Raw genomic sequence first — 17,640 nt, 5'->3', positions numbered from 1 at the left:
GTTGCTGGGCAAGGAGGGCACCCTGGGTAGGGACTATGGGTCAGGCAGGGCACCAGAGGGGTGCAGGTGCTGGGTCAGTGCAGCCATACAGCACTTCTGCCCTTCTCCCACAGATGAGACATCATTTGAAGCTGGCATCCGAGTCCAGATCCACAGCCAGGATGAGCCGCCCTATATCCATCAGCTGGGCTTTGGTGTCTCACCCGGCTTCCAGACCTTCGTGTCCTGCCAGGAGCAGCGGGTAAGGCAGGATGCCCCACAGTCCCCAGGGAGGTGCCTGTGGGCACGCAGTCCAGCACAGCCCTGCAGAGATGCCCTTCTCACCCTGACAGCTCACCTACCTGCCACAGCCATGGGGGAACTGCCGGGCCAGCATGCAGGGGGAGCAGATGCTGCCTGGCTATGACACCTACAGCATCGCTGCCTGCCGCCTCCAGTGTGAGAAGGAGGCCGTGGTGCAGACCTGCCACTGCCGCATGGTCCACATGCCAGGTGAGGGGTGTGCATGATGGTGTGGGGGGCACCTCACTGCCCCAGCAGTCCTGCCCGAGGCTACCACAACTCCCTGCAGCCTGCACCCAAAGATCACCCCTGCCCTATCACTCTGCACCCAATGTTCCCTGATTCCTCATCCCTCTGCACCCAATGACCACTCTGCTGCCCATCCCTCTGCACTCTAGGATCCCCCTGCCCCATCCGTCTCTACCTGGGGACCATCCCATCCTCTCCATACGAGTCAGCCCCTGTCTTACCCTCCTTACACCATAGGTCAGCCCCTTTCCTGTCTGCCTCGTACCTAGAGACCACCCCTGCCTCAGCCAACCTGCACCCAAGGACCATTCATTCCTATTTACTCCACACTCTGCCCCACTACCTTTAGGGCAATGAGTCAAGGGTGAGGGGCAGAATATGGCCAGACTCCCACCCTCCCAACCGGCTGTTTCTCCACAGGCAATGAGTCCATCTGCTCCCCTAATGTGTACATTGAGTGTGCTGACCACACGCTGGGTAGGTGCAGCGGTGGGCGGGCATCTGAGGGCCAGCTGAGAGCTCCCAGGGAGGGAGCTGGGGATTGCAGCCATGCCAATGGGTGTCTGCCCCCAGATGCAGCAGTGGAGGACAGCCAGGAGCGCTGCAGCTGCCCCACGCCGTGCAACCTGACACGCTATGGCAAGGAGATCTCCATGGTCCGCATTCCCAACAAGGGCTCAGCACGCTACCTCGCCCGCAAGTACAACAAGAACGAGACCTACATTCGGTGAGCTGCCAGTACCAGGGTGTTCCAGGGGGTAGGCAGGGGGATGGAGACCTGGGGACCCTCCGCCCTACTCTTGGCAGCATGCAGAGAGTGGGTCCTGGCATACAAGGTCCTCTATCCAGGGGTGTTGCCACTAGAACATCTCTCCAACCCATCAATGTCCTTCCAGCCCTCCTGCTGGTATCTCCCCACCCCATGGGCAGATGTCCCCATGACCTCGCCTGGGACATGCCCTGCTCATGTCCCCACTGCACCAGTCTGAATAACTCACGAGGGCCCTGGGAGCACCTGGGAGATGGAAGACTGGGGAACAGGGGAGATTTGTGGGCAGTGGGGGTGGGAGAGTCGGTGACCAGTCCTCCTTGCTGAGCACAGTGGTGCCCCTACAGGGAGAACTTCCTGGTGCTGGACATCTTCTTTGAAGCACTCAACTATGAAGCCATCGAGCAGAAGAAAGCCTATGACCTTGCTGGGCTTCTCGGTGACTCCCCTCACCTAACTGTGGGGCCTGGAGGCTCTGGGTCCCAGCCCTGGGAGGATGTGGGTCTGGTGGGGGAGGGACCACACAGAGCAGCAGCCAGCTGGCCACAGACTGGTTTAAGGGTGGAATGCTGCTGGGTCTCCCCTATCCTGCATGTCCCCCACTCCCTCCATCCTGCTGCCCCTGCCCTTGTGACTGCGCTGTCCCCCTCCATCCAGCAGTCCTGGCACTGCCCACAGCCCTGCTGGCCCACCCCAGGCTCACAGTGGGCTACACAGCATCTCCTGGTGACCATATCCTCCTTCTCCCCCCCAGGGGACATCGGGGGGCAGATGGGCCTGTTCATCGGTGCCAGCATTCTCACCATCCTGGAGATCCTGGACTACATCTATGAGGTGTGCTGAGCCTTCAGGGATGAGTCTCAGCAGTGGGAGGGGGGAATGGGCTCCCTGGGGAGGGCATACCATGCGTGGCCACCCTAGAGGGCTATTACAGCCCCAAATTGGGGAACACCCAGAGGAGGGCAGTGGGAGGAGAACGGGTCATCCATCATTCCTCAGTGACCTGAGGACAGGGAGGGTAGTGGGCAGAGGTGCTGCCCCCACTGTCCCTGGGTGGGCAGGGCAGTGGGCACTAGTTTCATGTAGACTGGGGTATCCACACACAGGGTGCCACCTGTGTGTGGGTCTGGGTGTGACCCCTCCATCTGCACCTAGGTGATCCGAGACAGGGTGAGCCGAGTTCTGCGCCGCTCCAAGCCACCCCTGAAGAAGCCCTCAGGCAGCATTGCCACACTGGGACTGGAGGAAACGAAGGACCAGGTACCCCCATAGGGGTGGGCTGTCTGAAGGCTGCAAGGACAGGGCCTGGGCAGTGTCCGCCCCCACCCCAGGGGGAAGGGACATGGTCCCAAGACAAAGGGACAGTGTGGCTCTGCTTTTGATGCCCTCAGGCTGCAGAGTCAGGGCAGTCCCAGGGAGGCAGAAAGCTGGGTGCCCTTAGGGGGGTTCCTATGGACAGGCTATGTTGGGTGGGGAGACTGGGGGGTGAGCAGGGCGCATGGAGTCTATGCTCACCTCACTGACTGCCATCCCTGCAGAGCCCCTGTGAGACACTGGGCCGGCACATGGAGGGCACCTACAATGCAGGCATCCTGCCCAACCACCACCACCGCCACCACTACCCTCATCAGGGTGTCTTCGAGGACTTCGCCTGCTAGGCAAGATCGGAACTAGGGGGCAGCCCCCTGCCGCTCCCCTCCCCACCATTCTCATGGAGAGGGACTGCGGTGCTGGGTGTGGTGGGTGCAGGCCCCCACCTCCCCCAACCCACTGCCAGGACTGGCCACAGTATGTGCCCCCAGTGATGCCACTGGAGCTGCCTTGGCACTGGCACTGGAGCAGGCCCTCGGTCCTTTTGCCTGTCCCCTCTGCTTGCCTCTAGCACGTGGGCTCAGCCCAGTCTCAAGCACACGGCATGGAGGGGGATGGGCATGCCAGGGGGGTTTGGGGGGGCAGCAGGTGTGGGCCAGAGGGGCCCTGACACTACAGAGCATGAAGGGGGTAAGCTGAGGTTCCTGTGAGCTCCTCCAAGCCCTCCCCTGCTGACCCCTCCTGGGTGGTGGTCTCTGCCCTGCATGGTTCCCCCCAGGAGACAGACATGCCTGGAACAGCTTCTCCCCTGCCCAAGGACCACCTCCCTGCCTTCCTGCTGCAGGGCAGGGCAGTGTTGCAGGGCAGCTCTCTGAGCAGTATGGCCCCCACAGCCAGTCCAGGGACACCCCAACTGCAGTCACACCTGCATGGCACCACCCTGACCCCTGGCACCACCACCACTGTGACACCCTTCCAAACATGAACCTGCCCTTCCCCAACCTTCTGCAGCCTACCAGGGCTGCAGGCCCCACATCACTGTTCCCAGCCAGACCCCTGCACTGTGATTCCCTGTGTCACTCCAGTGTTGGTCCCCAGTAGTCCCCAGTCATTTTGGCACCGCAAACCTGCTGCCTCCCCCTTCTTCTACCCCGATCCATCGTGAACCTATGCTCTCCTTGCCCAGGTATTGCCCGAAGTGGCTCATCCCTTGGTGCAGCTGCCTGGCACAGCCCAGGCAGCACGGCGGGTCCTGCCCTCGCTCCCCTGCCTGTCGTTGCTCTTTTGCACCGTGCACGTACCCCTTACCATGCTCCCACCCCCGGGTGCTGAGCACCCGCTGTGCCTCCCCCAGACTGTACACAGTTAGGAGGGTGCTCCGTGCCGAGCACCGCCCAAATAGCCACAGTCCAACCTGCTGGCCGGAGCCTTGGCCAGAACCGGCACCCACAGTCCTCCTGCCTGTCCTGAGATGGTGGGAGCCATGGCAGGATCCATGTCAGGACCCGCAGCACTCCCCCTATCCTGTCAGACACTGCCTCCACCTCCTCCACTGTAGCAGACACCAGCGCAGGGCAAACTGCCCCAAAATATCTCAGGAGGGGGGGCAAGCTGGTAAAGCCCCCTTCAACACACACACTTGGCAGAGGGGGACCCCAGGGCAGGAATTTGGGATCTCTGGGGAAGGCTGGGGTTGAGCCAGGTAGCTCCTGGCCCTGTTGGTTTGGTCCCCATCCCTGGTGCCCACAGATGGAACACGGCCATGCCACGCTGTGCCCAAAGCCATAGATACAGGAGGAGCCATCATCCTTGAAGCCCTCAAGGCCCCACACATGGGATATGCAGGGCAGGAACCAGAGCACCAGCCTGGTGATGTGCCCAGCAGCCCTGGCTCTGGGTATGCGTGGCCCAATGACCCCCCAAAATATGCACCTATGTGTAAACATGTTCCCTGTTGGTGCAAGCACCCAACTGCATGGTGTACCACGTCCCCCCACATGGAGGGGACCACAGCAAGCCTCCCAGCAGGGCAGACACTCTGGTGCTCCCCAGGAAGTCCTTCCGGAGCACCCCATGCCAGCTCCCCATGGGGTCCCCATACACCAACCTGCTAGTGGGAGTGTCCCCAGAGGGGCGCCACACATTAGCCCAGGGAGGTGCCACGGCCATGCCAACCAGCCTTACACCAAGGTCTCCTGCAGCAAGCAGGGGGCGCAGGATGTGGGTCTCTCCCTGCCAGCTGGAGCAGCAAGCCCCAAGCGGGGTGGGCACGGGCACCATGGCGGGAGGGCTGGCGCGAACGCCCTCGTGATGGTGAACGTGAGAGATGTGCATCACTGTTTTATAAATGTACAAATGCTCCCTAATAAAGAGGCACAAGTAGGTCTGGATATGCCTACAAGGGCTGGGGGGGAAGAGAGGTGGGTGAGCCATGACCCCGGGGGGACATGGTGGTGGTGGGACCCGGGGAGCACTTTACAGCCCTGTGCCCACATGCTAGGCTCTACAAGAGCCAGCGTGACAAATCACAGGCACCTGAGCATCTCTGCTCCCCTGCCCACAGAAAGCCTGTCCCACAGTGGCACCTCCAGCAGGACAGCTTTGGGAGCTGTGGGTGAGGAGCGAAGGGTAAAACTGAAACGAGGGAGGTAGAGAATGGGTGGCAGTGAAGGGAGGCTCTGCTGGGACAGAGTCTAGGGCTTTCCCTGGCACAGGTGCTCCTCCAGCTCCTGCCTTCTCCAGACCTTTCTCCATCTGCCTCAGCTACCCTGCAGCACAGAGAGAGGGGACAAAACAGGAAACAAAAGCTGACCTCATGGTGCATGCTGCCAGCACCAGGCATCACAGGTTTCCCCTCTAAACCAGTGAGGGCTGAAGATGCTTGGGTTAACTGGCTGCAGCTGGGACATAGGACCCCCATCCCACAGCTCACACCATGCCCTGCAAGAGGAGCATTGAGTGCTAAAGCACTGGGTGCTAAAGGGAAAAGCAGAGAAATAGCTACATCCTCCACATCTTTTCATCACGAAGTAAGAGGATCATCCGCTTTGGGACGAGGCTGCCCCTGCTACCAAATTCTGACCCATCTGCCCCTCCAGGATGCCCCATCACCTAGCCACCTTCATCCACACCAAGGCCATGACTGGGAGCTCATGCTGCCTCCTGCTCCACAGTGAAGACATGTCAGAGGAGCTGAGCAAGAAGGAGAACAGGATTGCATGTTGAGCCCACGAGGCTCTTCCTCAGCATGTCCTCCAGCTCCTTCAGCCCCACGCAGCGGAGTGAAGCATGGCTGAAGGAAATGCTGAGGTTCATGCATGGCCCATCCTGGCTTCTATGCCAGCAAAGTGGCCTCAAGACAGGTCCCAGCAGTGCTGTAGTGGTGACCTAGTAAAGATACGACATATATTTTTCTTTGTTGCTCTCAGCACCACTGTTCTTTAATGTGACAATTTCCAGGTGCCATCTGGAGGTGACAGTTCCTGTAGCTCCACCTCTCCAAATAGGACAGGCAGGTGAGGTGAACCCAGCATCTCCCCCTACTTGTGCCATGCCTCATGTCCCAGTGCAGATGGCGCTGGGCTGAGGAAGGCCAGTGGGACAACTCAGGTTTAGCACCTCAGGGCTAGTCCCAAACCCCAGTGCTGTGGCCTCTGGGTGCCCCCTCCCACACTGAACATGCCACACAACCACCAGAGGTTTGGTCTTCCCCAGGAATGGAGACGGTGCCACCCGGGGCTCACCAAGCCCAGCACTGCTTGAAACACCTGTAATGAGCCACAAGAAATAGCAGGGGCATAATTAGAAGGGGACTCATTGTAGTGAAACAGGCCCTTAATTTTAATGAGCTCAGCCCTCTGGACAAATGCCAAGTACCTGATCGCAGCAGGACCGGCTGTGCTGGCGACAGCTCCTGTCATTGTAGAGGCAACAACTCCAGCAGACACAGCTCCTGTGGTGCCAATCCCTAGGGAGGACGCACCAAAATGTAGTGGGCATCTCCTTGGGCACTTCCCAACATGCCTCCACTACCACAAACAGCAACTACATGTTCCCATGGAAAAGCTGCATTTCAAAGAAAAGAAAACTATCCAGCTTGGGAGCAGAGAGGTTGGAATTAAGCCCTGAAATGTAATGGGACATGTGGCATCACCGCTGCCACCTCCTCCCCAAGCATTTTCTGCCTGGACATGCTGGTGGTGACAGGCAACACCTGGAGAAAGGAGTGACCCTCAGCATCTCCGGATGACATACACATGGCAAGTTTGTTGCTTTGCTCCTGATCATTTGCCCATGACCTGCTTGCTGGAAAAATGGACTGGTGGTGCCCATCAGTGGGGCCAGGAGGGGGATACACAGTCCTCACTTTCCAGCACTCAGCCCTGGACAGTGGGCAAGCAGGTTGGAAAAAATAAGAACGCAATTTAAATCAAAATCCAAGCAAGCTGCTTGCCTTTTCCCCCAGCCCCAGAGTTTCAGGCTCCTGCATTCTGCCACTGCCAAGATTGTTTGTCCCCAGAGGGCATAGCTAGGTATGCTGACACCCTGTGCAAGGAAACCCCCCCAGGCAGGCACACATCGGCAGCAGCTCTGTCTGCACTTACAATTAACAGCTCTTCTTCATCAAGGCTCCGATTTCCCTGAGCTTTGGCCCTGATCAAAGCCCATCACACCCTCCAGAGGGGTTCAGTAGTGCGCTGGGCTGTGACCCAAGGGATTTGGTACAAGCACAGCCTGGCATTTCCTTGTCTGCTCCTCCTCAAGCAGAGTAGCCTCTCCTGCCTTCACTTGCGGACAGGAGGAAACGCTTGCTGGAGTGGGGTCCCGCCCTGTGGTTGGCAGCCCTGCTCCTGCGGGACAGGCAGCGAGGCACCACTGGCCCCTTCCCAACGAAAGCACAGGGACGAAAAGGCACTGAACTTTCCCTTGCCCTCCAGCCCTCTGCTGGCACGGCCGCAGTTCCCACTTCCTCCCAAAGGTCAGCCATCGAACTGATCAACATTGCCGGGGCTGAAGTAGCTCTGTCACAGGGTTTAGCACAGCCTGAAGTGACCCAAGCAGGGCTAGAGTAGCAGGTTTTGCCTTCTCTGCTCACAGGCTTACTGCTGTGTTTGCAGAGAGGCACAGGGGAACAAACTGTGGAGAAGGGAGGGGTGTTGAGAGGGAGGGGGTGGCAGGGAGAATAGCACAGTAGCATCTTGGGTTTTCCCTAGTTTGAGTCCCTTTCCTTGCCCTGGTGCAGAAAGGAGAGGGGAAGCAGAAGGGGAGGCAGGTTCCTGCCCAGCCCCAGTGCACCCAGCCAGTCCCTCTTGTGCTTCAGAGTGCTCTGCTCTGAACCAGCTCTTCACTCATTCTTTTGAAAAACTTTCCAAGAGGAACTTGCTTTGCCCTTCTTGATGGCATGGTGAGCCAGTAACACTTAAAAAGTTTCCTCAAGGGAAGCAAAAGTCTACAAGGTAGGAGATGTGTTTTCTCCCGCCTCATTGGGAAAACTGTCCTTTCACTGCTCTGCCTCTGGAACTGCGTCAGTGCAAAAGTCCACACATTGTATGGAAGTACCAGTCAAACCTGATAGGGATCACAGAATGTTCCTGCATGCTCAGTCACCCATGTCAGCACCCAGGGCTCCTCCTCCTGACACTTTCAAAGGTTGTCATCATCCCTGCCTGTCCCTGCCAGCCTTACGAGGGCAGGAGGAGTGCACAGCGCAGTTGCACCCAGGTAGGTCCCCATCGTCCCTGGTCTCTGTCATGGCACAGAGACCTGCTGGCTCTGTCTTCACAGCCAGCAGTCAGCTTGCTCCCGTCACCAAACCCCTTCCCCAGGCTTTGCACATCCTTCTCCAGGGTTTTGTCATGTTTTGATGCTGCAGATAACCTGGCAAACACTAAAACAGCTTCAAACCCTGCAAGCTCCTTTAAAAAGGGAGTAGTTACAGTGCTGGGAGTGCAACAAGCACTGTCATTTGCTCATACATATGTCAGAGCGGGAAGGCTCTGCTGATATTGATAGTGCAGAGTATGCAAATACCTCTAACTCAGTCTGGGCAAACAGCAATAAGGAGGCAACGGCAACTTTATCTAACGTCTTGTGATAATTAAATGACAGTTCTGGGTTTCTTTTCCCAGCCAACTCAATTTGAAGCCAGTTTGCTTTATTAGTATTTGGATACTCCTCTTATGCCTAATCACATCTGACTCCTAGGTCTGCTTTTCAGAGAGGAAATGTATCTGTAACACATCTGCATCTGCCTCACTCCCTCTGTCCCAGATTTCCATTTAAAGGGAATTTAAATGTGCTCAGGGAAGATCAAAAATAGAAATACTCAGAACAAGCTAACGGCTACTGTCTGAAATATAATAAAATTATATTTAAACATATACACTCCTACACTGTGGATACGGAGACTGGAGCAGGAATAGATGAATGAAGTATCCTTGGGAAGGGCATGTCACACAGCCCAGAGGCTCTCCATGAGTTTCACTGAGCACTAACAGCCTTGATAAGTAACAGTGACTATGTTCAGTTCATATTCTTGGAGATGTCTCTTTGATACATGTGTTTCATGAACCAGTAAAACATTAGGAGTACAGGGCTGGTGGGAAGAGTACATGGAGTCATGAAAATCATGCCTTCAGCAGGCAGTATGGCCAGGGCACACAGTCCCCATTCCTTGTAATGAAAATAGGAGCTGTAGGTGGTGAAACAGTCCAGGGCAGGATGACACTGCTCTGCCCAACTCAGAACTGGAAACCACAAGCTGCTGAGAAGCCTGAGATGTAAAACAGCCCCAAAAAAGTGACAGCAATGCAGAGGGCAGGTCGAGGCCTGGCCTGGGAGTTTCCTTCAGAACTGATCCCAGATGCTGGAGGGCAGAATTCACCTTACTTGGGCAGCCAACCTGTACTCTGACAGTGGCAGGGGTCCCACATTACTCACACACAGACCACAAAGACTGTTACAGAGACAGCACATGCAGGAGGACACACAGCTGCACCAGCCCCTTACTGGTGCTCTTCCACGCACAGACAGGGCTGAGGACTGGTCAGTGAGACCACAAGCTTACAGCAACAGGAAAGACAGCAGTCAAAGGACTTTCTGTGGCAAGGGGCTCAGCATCCTGCTGCACCACCAGTGACTGGTAGCAGGTAGTTACAGCAGGACACCCTGAGAGACCATGGGCATCAGAGGAGGTGCATGACTCTAGGGTTTCAAGCATGTATTTCCAAGTGTCTGCTTGGCCCAGCATCTGCCACCCTGTCCATAAGGAAATGGGCTCCTGCAGTCTTCCTAAGAAGAGGCAGTCATCTCCCAGCTCAGGTAGAGGATGTTTGCAGGTGCATGGGAAAAGCAGCATGCCTGTGAGGAATCTGTCCAGCCAGTTGCACCCAGAGTTTTTACAAACAGCCAGCACCTACCACCACACAGACCTGCAGCAGAACACCCAGAGGTGCTCCATGAAAGAATCAGCCAGACTCACTAGTTCATCTCTCCATTTTATTAGTGTAAATGCAACCCATTTCCCCTCCTTTTCCCCTATTAAATACAAACCAGGAGCAGAGTGGCTCCTCAGTCGCTTTCTCCTTAGGAGATGCACAGCCAAACCCTCTGCCATGCCCACCAGTGTCGGGCACCACGTCCCTCGACCCCCACACTGGGGAGGGATCCAACCTCTGTCAGGAGGCTCTCGTTTGAGGGCTGTGACCTCCAACGTCCTATCAATACTGCGAAGGCCAAAGCGGCCTGGGTCACGGTTCCCATGGGGAGCAGTTCACGGTACGTGAATACAGCAGGATCCCCTCCAGCACCCCCTGCGCCCACTGGCCCCAGGGGCCAAGTCCCCCACACCCCAACCAGCCAGGAGCACTCCAGCTCATTGCCAAGTGGCAAAGTCCCAAAACCAACCTCCTTCTTGCTCTTTTGGGGTGGGACATGCCCCATCCCACTGTCCAAGCCTGTGGCAGGCACAGGGACATGGCCCTCTCTGCACAACCAGGCCAACGCTCCAAAGGAGCAAAGGGTACAGGCTTGTCCCAGGGCACTGGGGTAACCATGAGGGATCACTCCAGGCCCTGTGGCAGTCATGGACCTGCAGCAGGGGAACCTTGGGCTCTACATTTCCCCAATCAAGGGGGGACAGCAAGGGACAGGGCAGCCCATCTCCCCTGTGCTGAGCAGTAGGGACAGGACAAAGGGATGGGGCCAGCAGCCAGCAGCTCTGTGATGAGGAGCCAGGCATTCCAGCTTGCAGCTCAGTGACTCTGCCCCCTTCTTGCCCCGGGGTCTGCACAGCCATGGCCACTCCAGAAAGACCCAGGCACCCTGGGATGGCAGACCCCAGTCCAGGCAGCCCCAGCAGGGCAAGTCATGAGCTCGGGTACCAGCAATCCCTGCAGCCGCTGGGAGAAGGAAGACAGATTTGGGCAGCAGAAGAGGTGAGGTGAGCAGGCAGGCATGGTATGGCATGGCAGGGCCAGCCCCTCTCCACCCCAGAGTTCAGGTGCTGTTCCCTTGCTCCTGCTCAAAAAGCACCATGGCCAGCTGGGAGCGAGAGCCTATGCCCTCCAGGCTGCTCTGCACACAGCGGTGGTAGATCTCCTCGCTGAGCCGAGGGTTGCAGGCCTGGTGCCGGTAGTGCTGCAGCAGGGCAGGCTCCACAGCTCGGAAGACATGGAGATTGGAGTACTTGATGAACATGTCGTAGATGTCCAGGGTTTCCAGGATGTCTTCATTCTCCTGCACATCAACTGCCATGCGGGTGCGTGCTGCCATGTAGTCAGCGTTGTAGAAGCAGGCTTCGTGGAAGACATCACGGTCGAACCGCCCCACATCCCGCAGCAGGTCCAGTGTGGTAGGTGGCACCTGGTTGTGGTAAGCAATAGCTGGGTTGTAGCCCTGGAAGTGGATGGGGAAGAAGACCTGCCAGTTGTTTATGGTGTTCATTCGGCAGCGGTTCAGGAAGTCGACGGTGACCTCCGTCCCCACGCCGGCCACAAAGAAAAGTGTGTCCACGGGATGCTTCTTGGAGATAATGTCCATGACCTTGATTTGGGAGGGTGCGTCTGTCTTAACACTGATCCACGGGATCTTTACCTCCGCATATTTGCGCTCATACTCAGTGATCTGGGCCTTCACAGAGGCGAAGATGTCATTTTGGGTGACCTGCTGGGCCTCAAAGGGGTCATAAATGAAGAGGAAGGTGAGCACTGCATTCTCACTGCTCTCAAAAGCGGCTGCCGCATAAGCTTCTAAAAAGCGGGCAGCATAGTCCCGGTCATGGGCTGTCAGCGGCAGGATGACATTGATGCGACTGGCCTCCGTCACATACGGCATGGGGATGATCTCCACCTCGCTGAGGGGCCGCACAAGGTGCACACGTTTTGTGACGGAGCGGCTGTGCCCCTTCTGGGTGACCACCTCCACCTGAAGGTCCAGTGTGTACTCCATGCCACGTGTGGGGTCGAAGCGCCGGTACCCATTCACCAGCTGCTGCTTGCGGACATGGAGCACCGGCTGGTACTTGCGGTTCAGCTCCTCCATGGCCGTGGCCACCACATCGGCAACGTCCGCCAGATCTGCGCCACGCAGCTCACACTTGGGGGAGCCATCCACACAGGCGTAGACTTGCTCCTCAGTGAAGTAGTCCCAGCGCAGCACCTCAAAGCGGGTTTTGGGCTGGAATGGGGGCGGGATGCCGATGGGCCATGTGGCGCTGTGGTCCCCATCAGCAGACAGGCTGCTGGCGTTCTGGATCTCCATCTGCAAGAGGAGAGATGGAGGAGTGAAAGCCAAGACACAAGTAGGTCTTCCAGCTCTGGCAGCAGCCAAGCTGACTCCTGATATTCAGAGATCTGCCAGAGCTGGCTCAAAGAGCAGTGTCAGAACAACTCTGCCTTCAACCTGATTCCCATCCAGCACCTCAGGTTTGCTCTGCCACCCCACCCGGCCTTTGCTGACAGACTTCTGTACCCTGTTTGCCTCATCACCCTGAACCACCACCATCTCTCCAGGACCTATCTAGGTCTAAGGCTGCTCTCCAGACAGCACCACTGCCTCTGTAGCCAGATGGGCTCAACTGATCGTGTCCCACAGCAGGATCAGGTGAGAAACTTGCAGAGTAACCAGAAAGCCCATGGGATGACAGATGGAAACAAGACCCTCCCAGCCAAGCCAAGTCTTACCTGGAGCTGCTGGATCTCCTGGTAGGTCCTCTCAAGCTCCACCTGCGCAAAGTACTTGTGCAGCCGGTACATCTGGAGGGGATCCAGCACAGGGTGGACAGTGAAGGCGCTCTGGAAACGGAGGTCAGTCTCCCGCTCAGGGTCCATGTTCTTCCCCAGCTCAAAATAGTGGTAATGCAGACCCTGTGCCAGTCAGGAGAGATAGGTCACAGCCAGCCCCAGCCTGCATTCCCACCCCAGCAGATGCCAGCACAGCAAGCTCAAAGGATATAAGGCTGCAAGGGCTAGTCCTCCCAGAACATCTTTGCTGCAGGACCTACCTCATGTTCCTCAGCACAGTTGACACCTGTGTAGTCGATGATGCAGCGGCCCAGCCACTCGTCGGGCCGGGCGCTGAGGATGTCATTGCGGCAGCTCTCCAGGTGCTGCTGCAGGAGCAGGAGGAGGCTGCGGGACAGCAGGTAGCCAAACCCTCCATAGCAGTAACGTCCCTCAGTGTCCCCACCGATGAACTCCTCGGGACGGCCCAGGTAGAGGTGGGTGTCAATGCTGAGGTGGGCAACCAGGCGGCTGATGCGGTGTGCCTCTGTGTAGGTATCATCCTGCACCAGGAAGAACCAATCGAAGTCGTTCACGTAGTGCTGCAGAAGGTATCTGACAGTCTGGTACATGTTCCAGATGGGCCGCTCGTCACTGTGCGTCACCACCACCATGCCGTGGGGCACCTTGCGGCCCCGCGTGCCTGTGAAGTACACCAGGCGCTCCAGGCGGTGGGCCAGAGTGCGGTTGACAGCCACTCCCAGGGTGTTCAGTGTGCTCTTGGAGGTCAGCACACCCACGAAGAGCCGCTGCCGCATCCCCAGCTCTGTGCTGATGTATCGGGTCCTGCAGGAGGAAGACAATGTATTCTGGGGCACTGCACCCCACCTCAGCCTGCACCCTCCCTGCTGCAACCAATGGCACCACCAACCTCGGTTCCTCTGCAGGAACTGCCCCCGGGCTTCAACCACACACACAAGACATCACCCCAGCATCACCAGCTGCCACTATACCAGAGGCACAGCAGAGCACTTTGCTGAGGTCCCCCGTCAACCTGAGACCACAAGCTGGCTAGTCCAGCTTAAAACAGAGGTTCTCAAAAGGCTGAAAACAGCTAAAAGCAGGAAACAGGGCTGCACACCCTAGCCCTAGCAGGGACATGACCCACCAGGCACCCACACTATGAGGCCAGCCCCAGCCAGGACAGACAAACTGGGAAGCACCTTCCTGCTGCCCTTGCCAGACATACTGCCCTGCAAAAGGCAGGCAGGAGAGTCCTTGCTGCCTTCCCTGCAGAAGTCAGGCCCCACACAGGTGGCTGAAGCCAGCAAGGGGCTGGTTGTGTCCCCCTCCCCACCACGGCCCCCAGCTGTTGCATTCAGAATGACTTTCAGGTTTAATTCTCCCAGCCTGGTGCAGCGGCAGGAAGCGACCCCCCCCATCCCGTCCCCCAGCCGCTGCCTGGTACACACTGGCCCCATTCAGCCCCCTTCATCCGCCCACCACCTCGCCAGGACAAGGAGGCCCTTTCACTGCCTGCCCCCTGTCATCCAGGGGACACTGAGACGGGGCTGCAGCCGGCTCTGGAGCAGGCTGGAGTTTGCAGCGCCGGGTGGGGACAAGCCACCACGGGAGGGGTCCCTGCTCAGGCAGGAGGGGACCGTGGCAGGGTGCCCGGCAGCACGTGCTGCAGCAGGCAGCCTTCGCATAGCAGGGAACCTTTGCACAGAGGGCAACCTTCGCACAGCAGGCAGCAGCGTGGGCAGGAGGCTCTTCTGGGTGCCTGCTGAGGACTGGGAGTAAGGAGAAGAGGGAGCAGAGGGTGCTTGCAGAGGGAAAAATCCTAGGTGGCTGCAAGGAGGATAAAGTACATCGCTGGGCCACCTGTAAAGGCCCCCTGCCGCGGCCCGGCAGGCACACGCCCACACCCGGGCACCCCAAACTCGGCCGCAGTTACCCCTAGATAAAGCCCGGGGAGCCGCGGCCGCCCGCCCTCACCGGGGCCCAGCTCCCCCAGCCCGGCCCGGCCCGGCCCCCCCGCACCTGACAGCCTTCTTGGCGGCCCTGCCGGGGCTGGGCGGGCGGTAGGGCACGACTCGAGGCTCCCAGCTGTCGACGCCCAGCCCGGCGGGCACGGCGTTGGGCCTGCGCGCCGCGTTGCCGTTGGCGGGGCCGGGGGGCGGCGCGGGGCCGCCGTCGGGGCGCGGGCGGGTGGCGGGGTGCGACGGCGGCCCGCAGGGCTCCTCCACCCAGGTGACGCTAAGCAAGCTGAGGGTGAAGCCCAGTGAGACGCCGATGGCCACGGGCCCGGCAGGCCGCAGCACCGACAGCACCAGCGACAGCCGCATGGCCGGGACGGGACCACGACCAGGACCGGGGGCGGCTCCGGGGGCCGCTGGCGGCGCCGCCGTCCGACGTGTCACCAACTGGCCCCGCCCCGCTCGCGTCACCCGCCCTGGCCAATGGGCCGTGCTGCGGGAGGCGCGTCACGCGGCTGCTCAGCCAATCGCAGGGCGGGAGCGGTTTGGGGGCGGGTCCAGGTTGCTGGGAGACCGCGCGGCGGGGACCCCCCGAGGGTACGGCCGGGACCCCCCCGCACCCCCGAGGGGCACCGGCCGGAGCAGGGGAGGCGCGGTGGGGCTGCCCCGCGCCGTCGTGTGCACCCCCGGCGCTGTAGGGCAGCAGTGCAGCTCCCCCGCCCACAGAGCGCCCTCCGGCTCGGAAAGCGCGTCCGCCGGGGACCTGGCACCTGAGCCGGCTTAAGGGCGCGTTTCCCCGGCCCTTTGTGCCCGGGGCAGGGTGGCCGCCGCGGGGCCGTGTGTCTCCTCCCCGGAACAGCGCAAACCACGGCGTTGATGGTGGGCTTCAAGCGACACGTTCCCCAAATCTCCGCCCGAGGGTCTTCCAAAAGATGTGGGTGGTGGCGCTGGGATCTACCTGAAAGTCCCCAGGAGGTGCCCAGTGATTGTGGGTGGATGAGGGGTGAGGGTCTGGCCTCAGCAAAGCGTGAGCCGCGGGCTGCAATTGGCAGCTGAGCACGCCAGGTATGCCAGCTGGAAGCCCCTTGGATGCAGAGCAGCAAACCATCCCGGAGGACAGGCAGATTGCAGGAAATACCAGCAGCAGGGACCCCTATCATGTGAGTCAAACTGGACCAAAGTGGGCTCCTTTGGTCGGGTCACCATTCCTCCATGAGCTGTCTGCAGCACATAGCCACTGTTGCACCAGCTGCCAGAAAGAGCCCCCTGGGCAGACAGAGCTGGAAAAACCGTCTTGGAGCAGAGTTTGCTGCACAAACACAGCTTCCAGCACAGGAATGATCCAACCCAGGAGCTACAAGGACAGTAGCCCTACATGGCCACTCAGTGCCAGGCATTACTGAATAAGGACAAGAAGGAGGACCTGGCCTTTCCACCCATTCCAAGCCTATGGCTTCACTTCCAGCAGCGTCACAGGCACTGGGACTCTCAAGTGCCTCTGGATTTACTCTGGCTGGTGGGGAACCCATTCCACCCTCCCCATGAAATGCAGCCCACCTGCCCTTGGGAGCACCAGCAGCCACAGAGCACTGCGGGCACTGAGGGCAGCCGGGGGCCCGCTCAGTTCCAGGATCTCTTTCATTTTCTGAAACAAAGCAGCCTGTTTTCATTGAGAAGCAGTTGGCAGCATCTCACCCCCCTGAGATACTAGACCATCATCCAAGTTCAGCTCATTTTCATAGGCCTTTTTTCTCCTGAATAGGCCAAGACAAGCAATAGGCAAAGGCAGTCACGTGGACTGCAGTTTAATGAAGAATGTATAAAAACTAGAAATGGAGAGAACGCAATGGGATGAGGAGATACCGGAAGGGAAAAGATGCAGAACTAGGAAATGAGCAAAGATTTTCCATGCACAAAGGTCAAAAAAACAGGCATGATAATATAAAAAACAAAGGAGCCTGTTTTCTGTACACAGAGAAACATGAGAGAAATAGATGTATTTGATTTCCTTTATGGGTTGGAATATGTAACTTTAGCCACCTTGTACAAACCTGGATCATTTTACACGAGTGATGCGAGGTTTCATTCTGAAATGATGCTGTTGATCTGAACTTATATTTAGACAGAGGTACAGATCAGAGAAAGTAATGAATTTTTCAGACTTTTAGCCTGGGAAACCTGCATGGAGAAGAAGCTGTGGTCAGAGCACATGTCTCCCCAGGGCTTGCATGGGCAGTGGCTGAGCCCAGGGTCCCCGTGCCCGGCCTTGGGAGATCCTGTGGGGCAAGCAGGCAGCAGTGCCGTTCCTCCAGCAGCCCCTTCTAGCCCCCCACCAGCTGCAGCTCCCGCCTTTGTCTCTCCAGTGTTGGCATGGGGCTGGGAAGGGGCTGCCAGGGGAACTGCAGCTTCTGCCAAGAGCTTTCTCCCTGCCAGGATTTCCCGGGGGTCCCTGTGCGCCACGGCCAGGAGGCACCAGCTCCAGAGAGCTCTGCCTCTGCAGAGCGCTGTGTCCCCACATCTGCCTGCCATGGCTGTATCTCCCATCCGCTCGTGAGGGGATGGTTGGGCAGCCACTCTAGGTGCCCTTGATGTGTACATTTGCCCCGTCAGAACGCAGGCACTGCAATTCCTGTGGCCCTAGCACAGCCCCTTGCACACTGCACAACCCCATGCACAACTGACATGAGGTTATCCTGCAGTTTTCACATCCACACCCCTGCACCCCAATCCACTCTGTCCCTACGCACCATCCTGAGGGGCCCACAGCCCTCACAGCTGCTGTACACCCAGCACATGGCACACATGGCATGGCACGGAGCGCACTGCACTG

At 58.5% G+C, this 17,640-nt stretch overlaps 2 protein-coding genes across 4 annotated transcripts in view; one reads left to right on the top strand and one right to left on the bottom strand.

Annotated features, from left to right (window-relative positions):
• ASIC4 (acid sensing ion channel subunit family member 4) overlaps positions 1-4,982 on the top strand; it is a 29,134-nt gene extending 24,152 nt beyond the window's left edge. For all 3 annotated transcript variants that reach the window (XM_027637099.1, XM_027637098.1, XM_027637097.1), the window contains 8 exons: positions 114-241; positions 333-492; positions 952-1,008; positions 1,105-1,258; positions 1,648-1,739; positions 2,055-2,134; positions 2,456-2,560; positions 2,839-4,982. In XM_027637099.1, coding sequence (XP_027492900.1) covers positions 114-241; positions 333-492; positions 952-1,008; positions 1,105-1,258; positions 1,648-1,739; positions 2,055-2,134; positions 2,456-2,560; positions 2,839-2,958 — 896 coding nt within the window. In that variant the 3' untranslated portion in view covers positions 2,959-4,982. The remainder of the gene's footprint in view (positions 1-113; positions 242-332; positions 493-951; positions 1,009-1,104; positions 1,259-1,647; positions 1,740-2,054; positions 2,135-2,455; positions 2,561-2,838) is intronic.
• Positions 4,983-10,094: 5,112 nt separating this feature from the next.
• CHPF (chondroitin polymerizing factor) lies at positions 10,095-15,208 on the bottom strand. Its single transcript, XM_027637395.1, has 4 exons — positions 14,875-15,208; positions 13,113-13,677; positions 12,793-12,975; positions 10,095-12,370 (listed from the first exon to the last, which is right to left on the bottom strand). The coding sequence occupies exons 1-4, from the start codon at positions 15,177-15,179 to the stop codon at positions 11,108-11,110; spliced, it is 2,316 nt and encodes a 771-aa protein (XP_027493196.1). The 5' UTR covers positions 15,180-15,208; the 3' UTR covers positions 10,095-11,107.
• Positions 15,209-17,640: the final 2,432 nt, after the last annotated feature.

Source organism: Corapipo altera, unplaced genomic scaffold, assembly GCF_003945725.1.
Source record: "Corapipo altera isolate COAL_440 unplaced genomic scaffold, ASM394572v1 45, whole genome shotgun sequence".
NCBI lineage: Eukaryota > Metazoa > Chordata > Aves > Passeriformes > Pipridae > Corapipo > Corapipo altera.
This window is presented reverse-complemented; position numbering and strand designations above follow the sequence as displayed.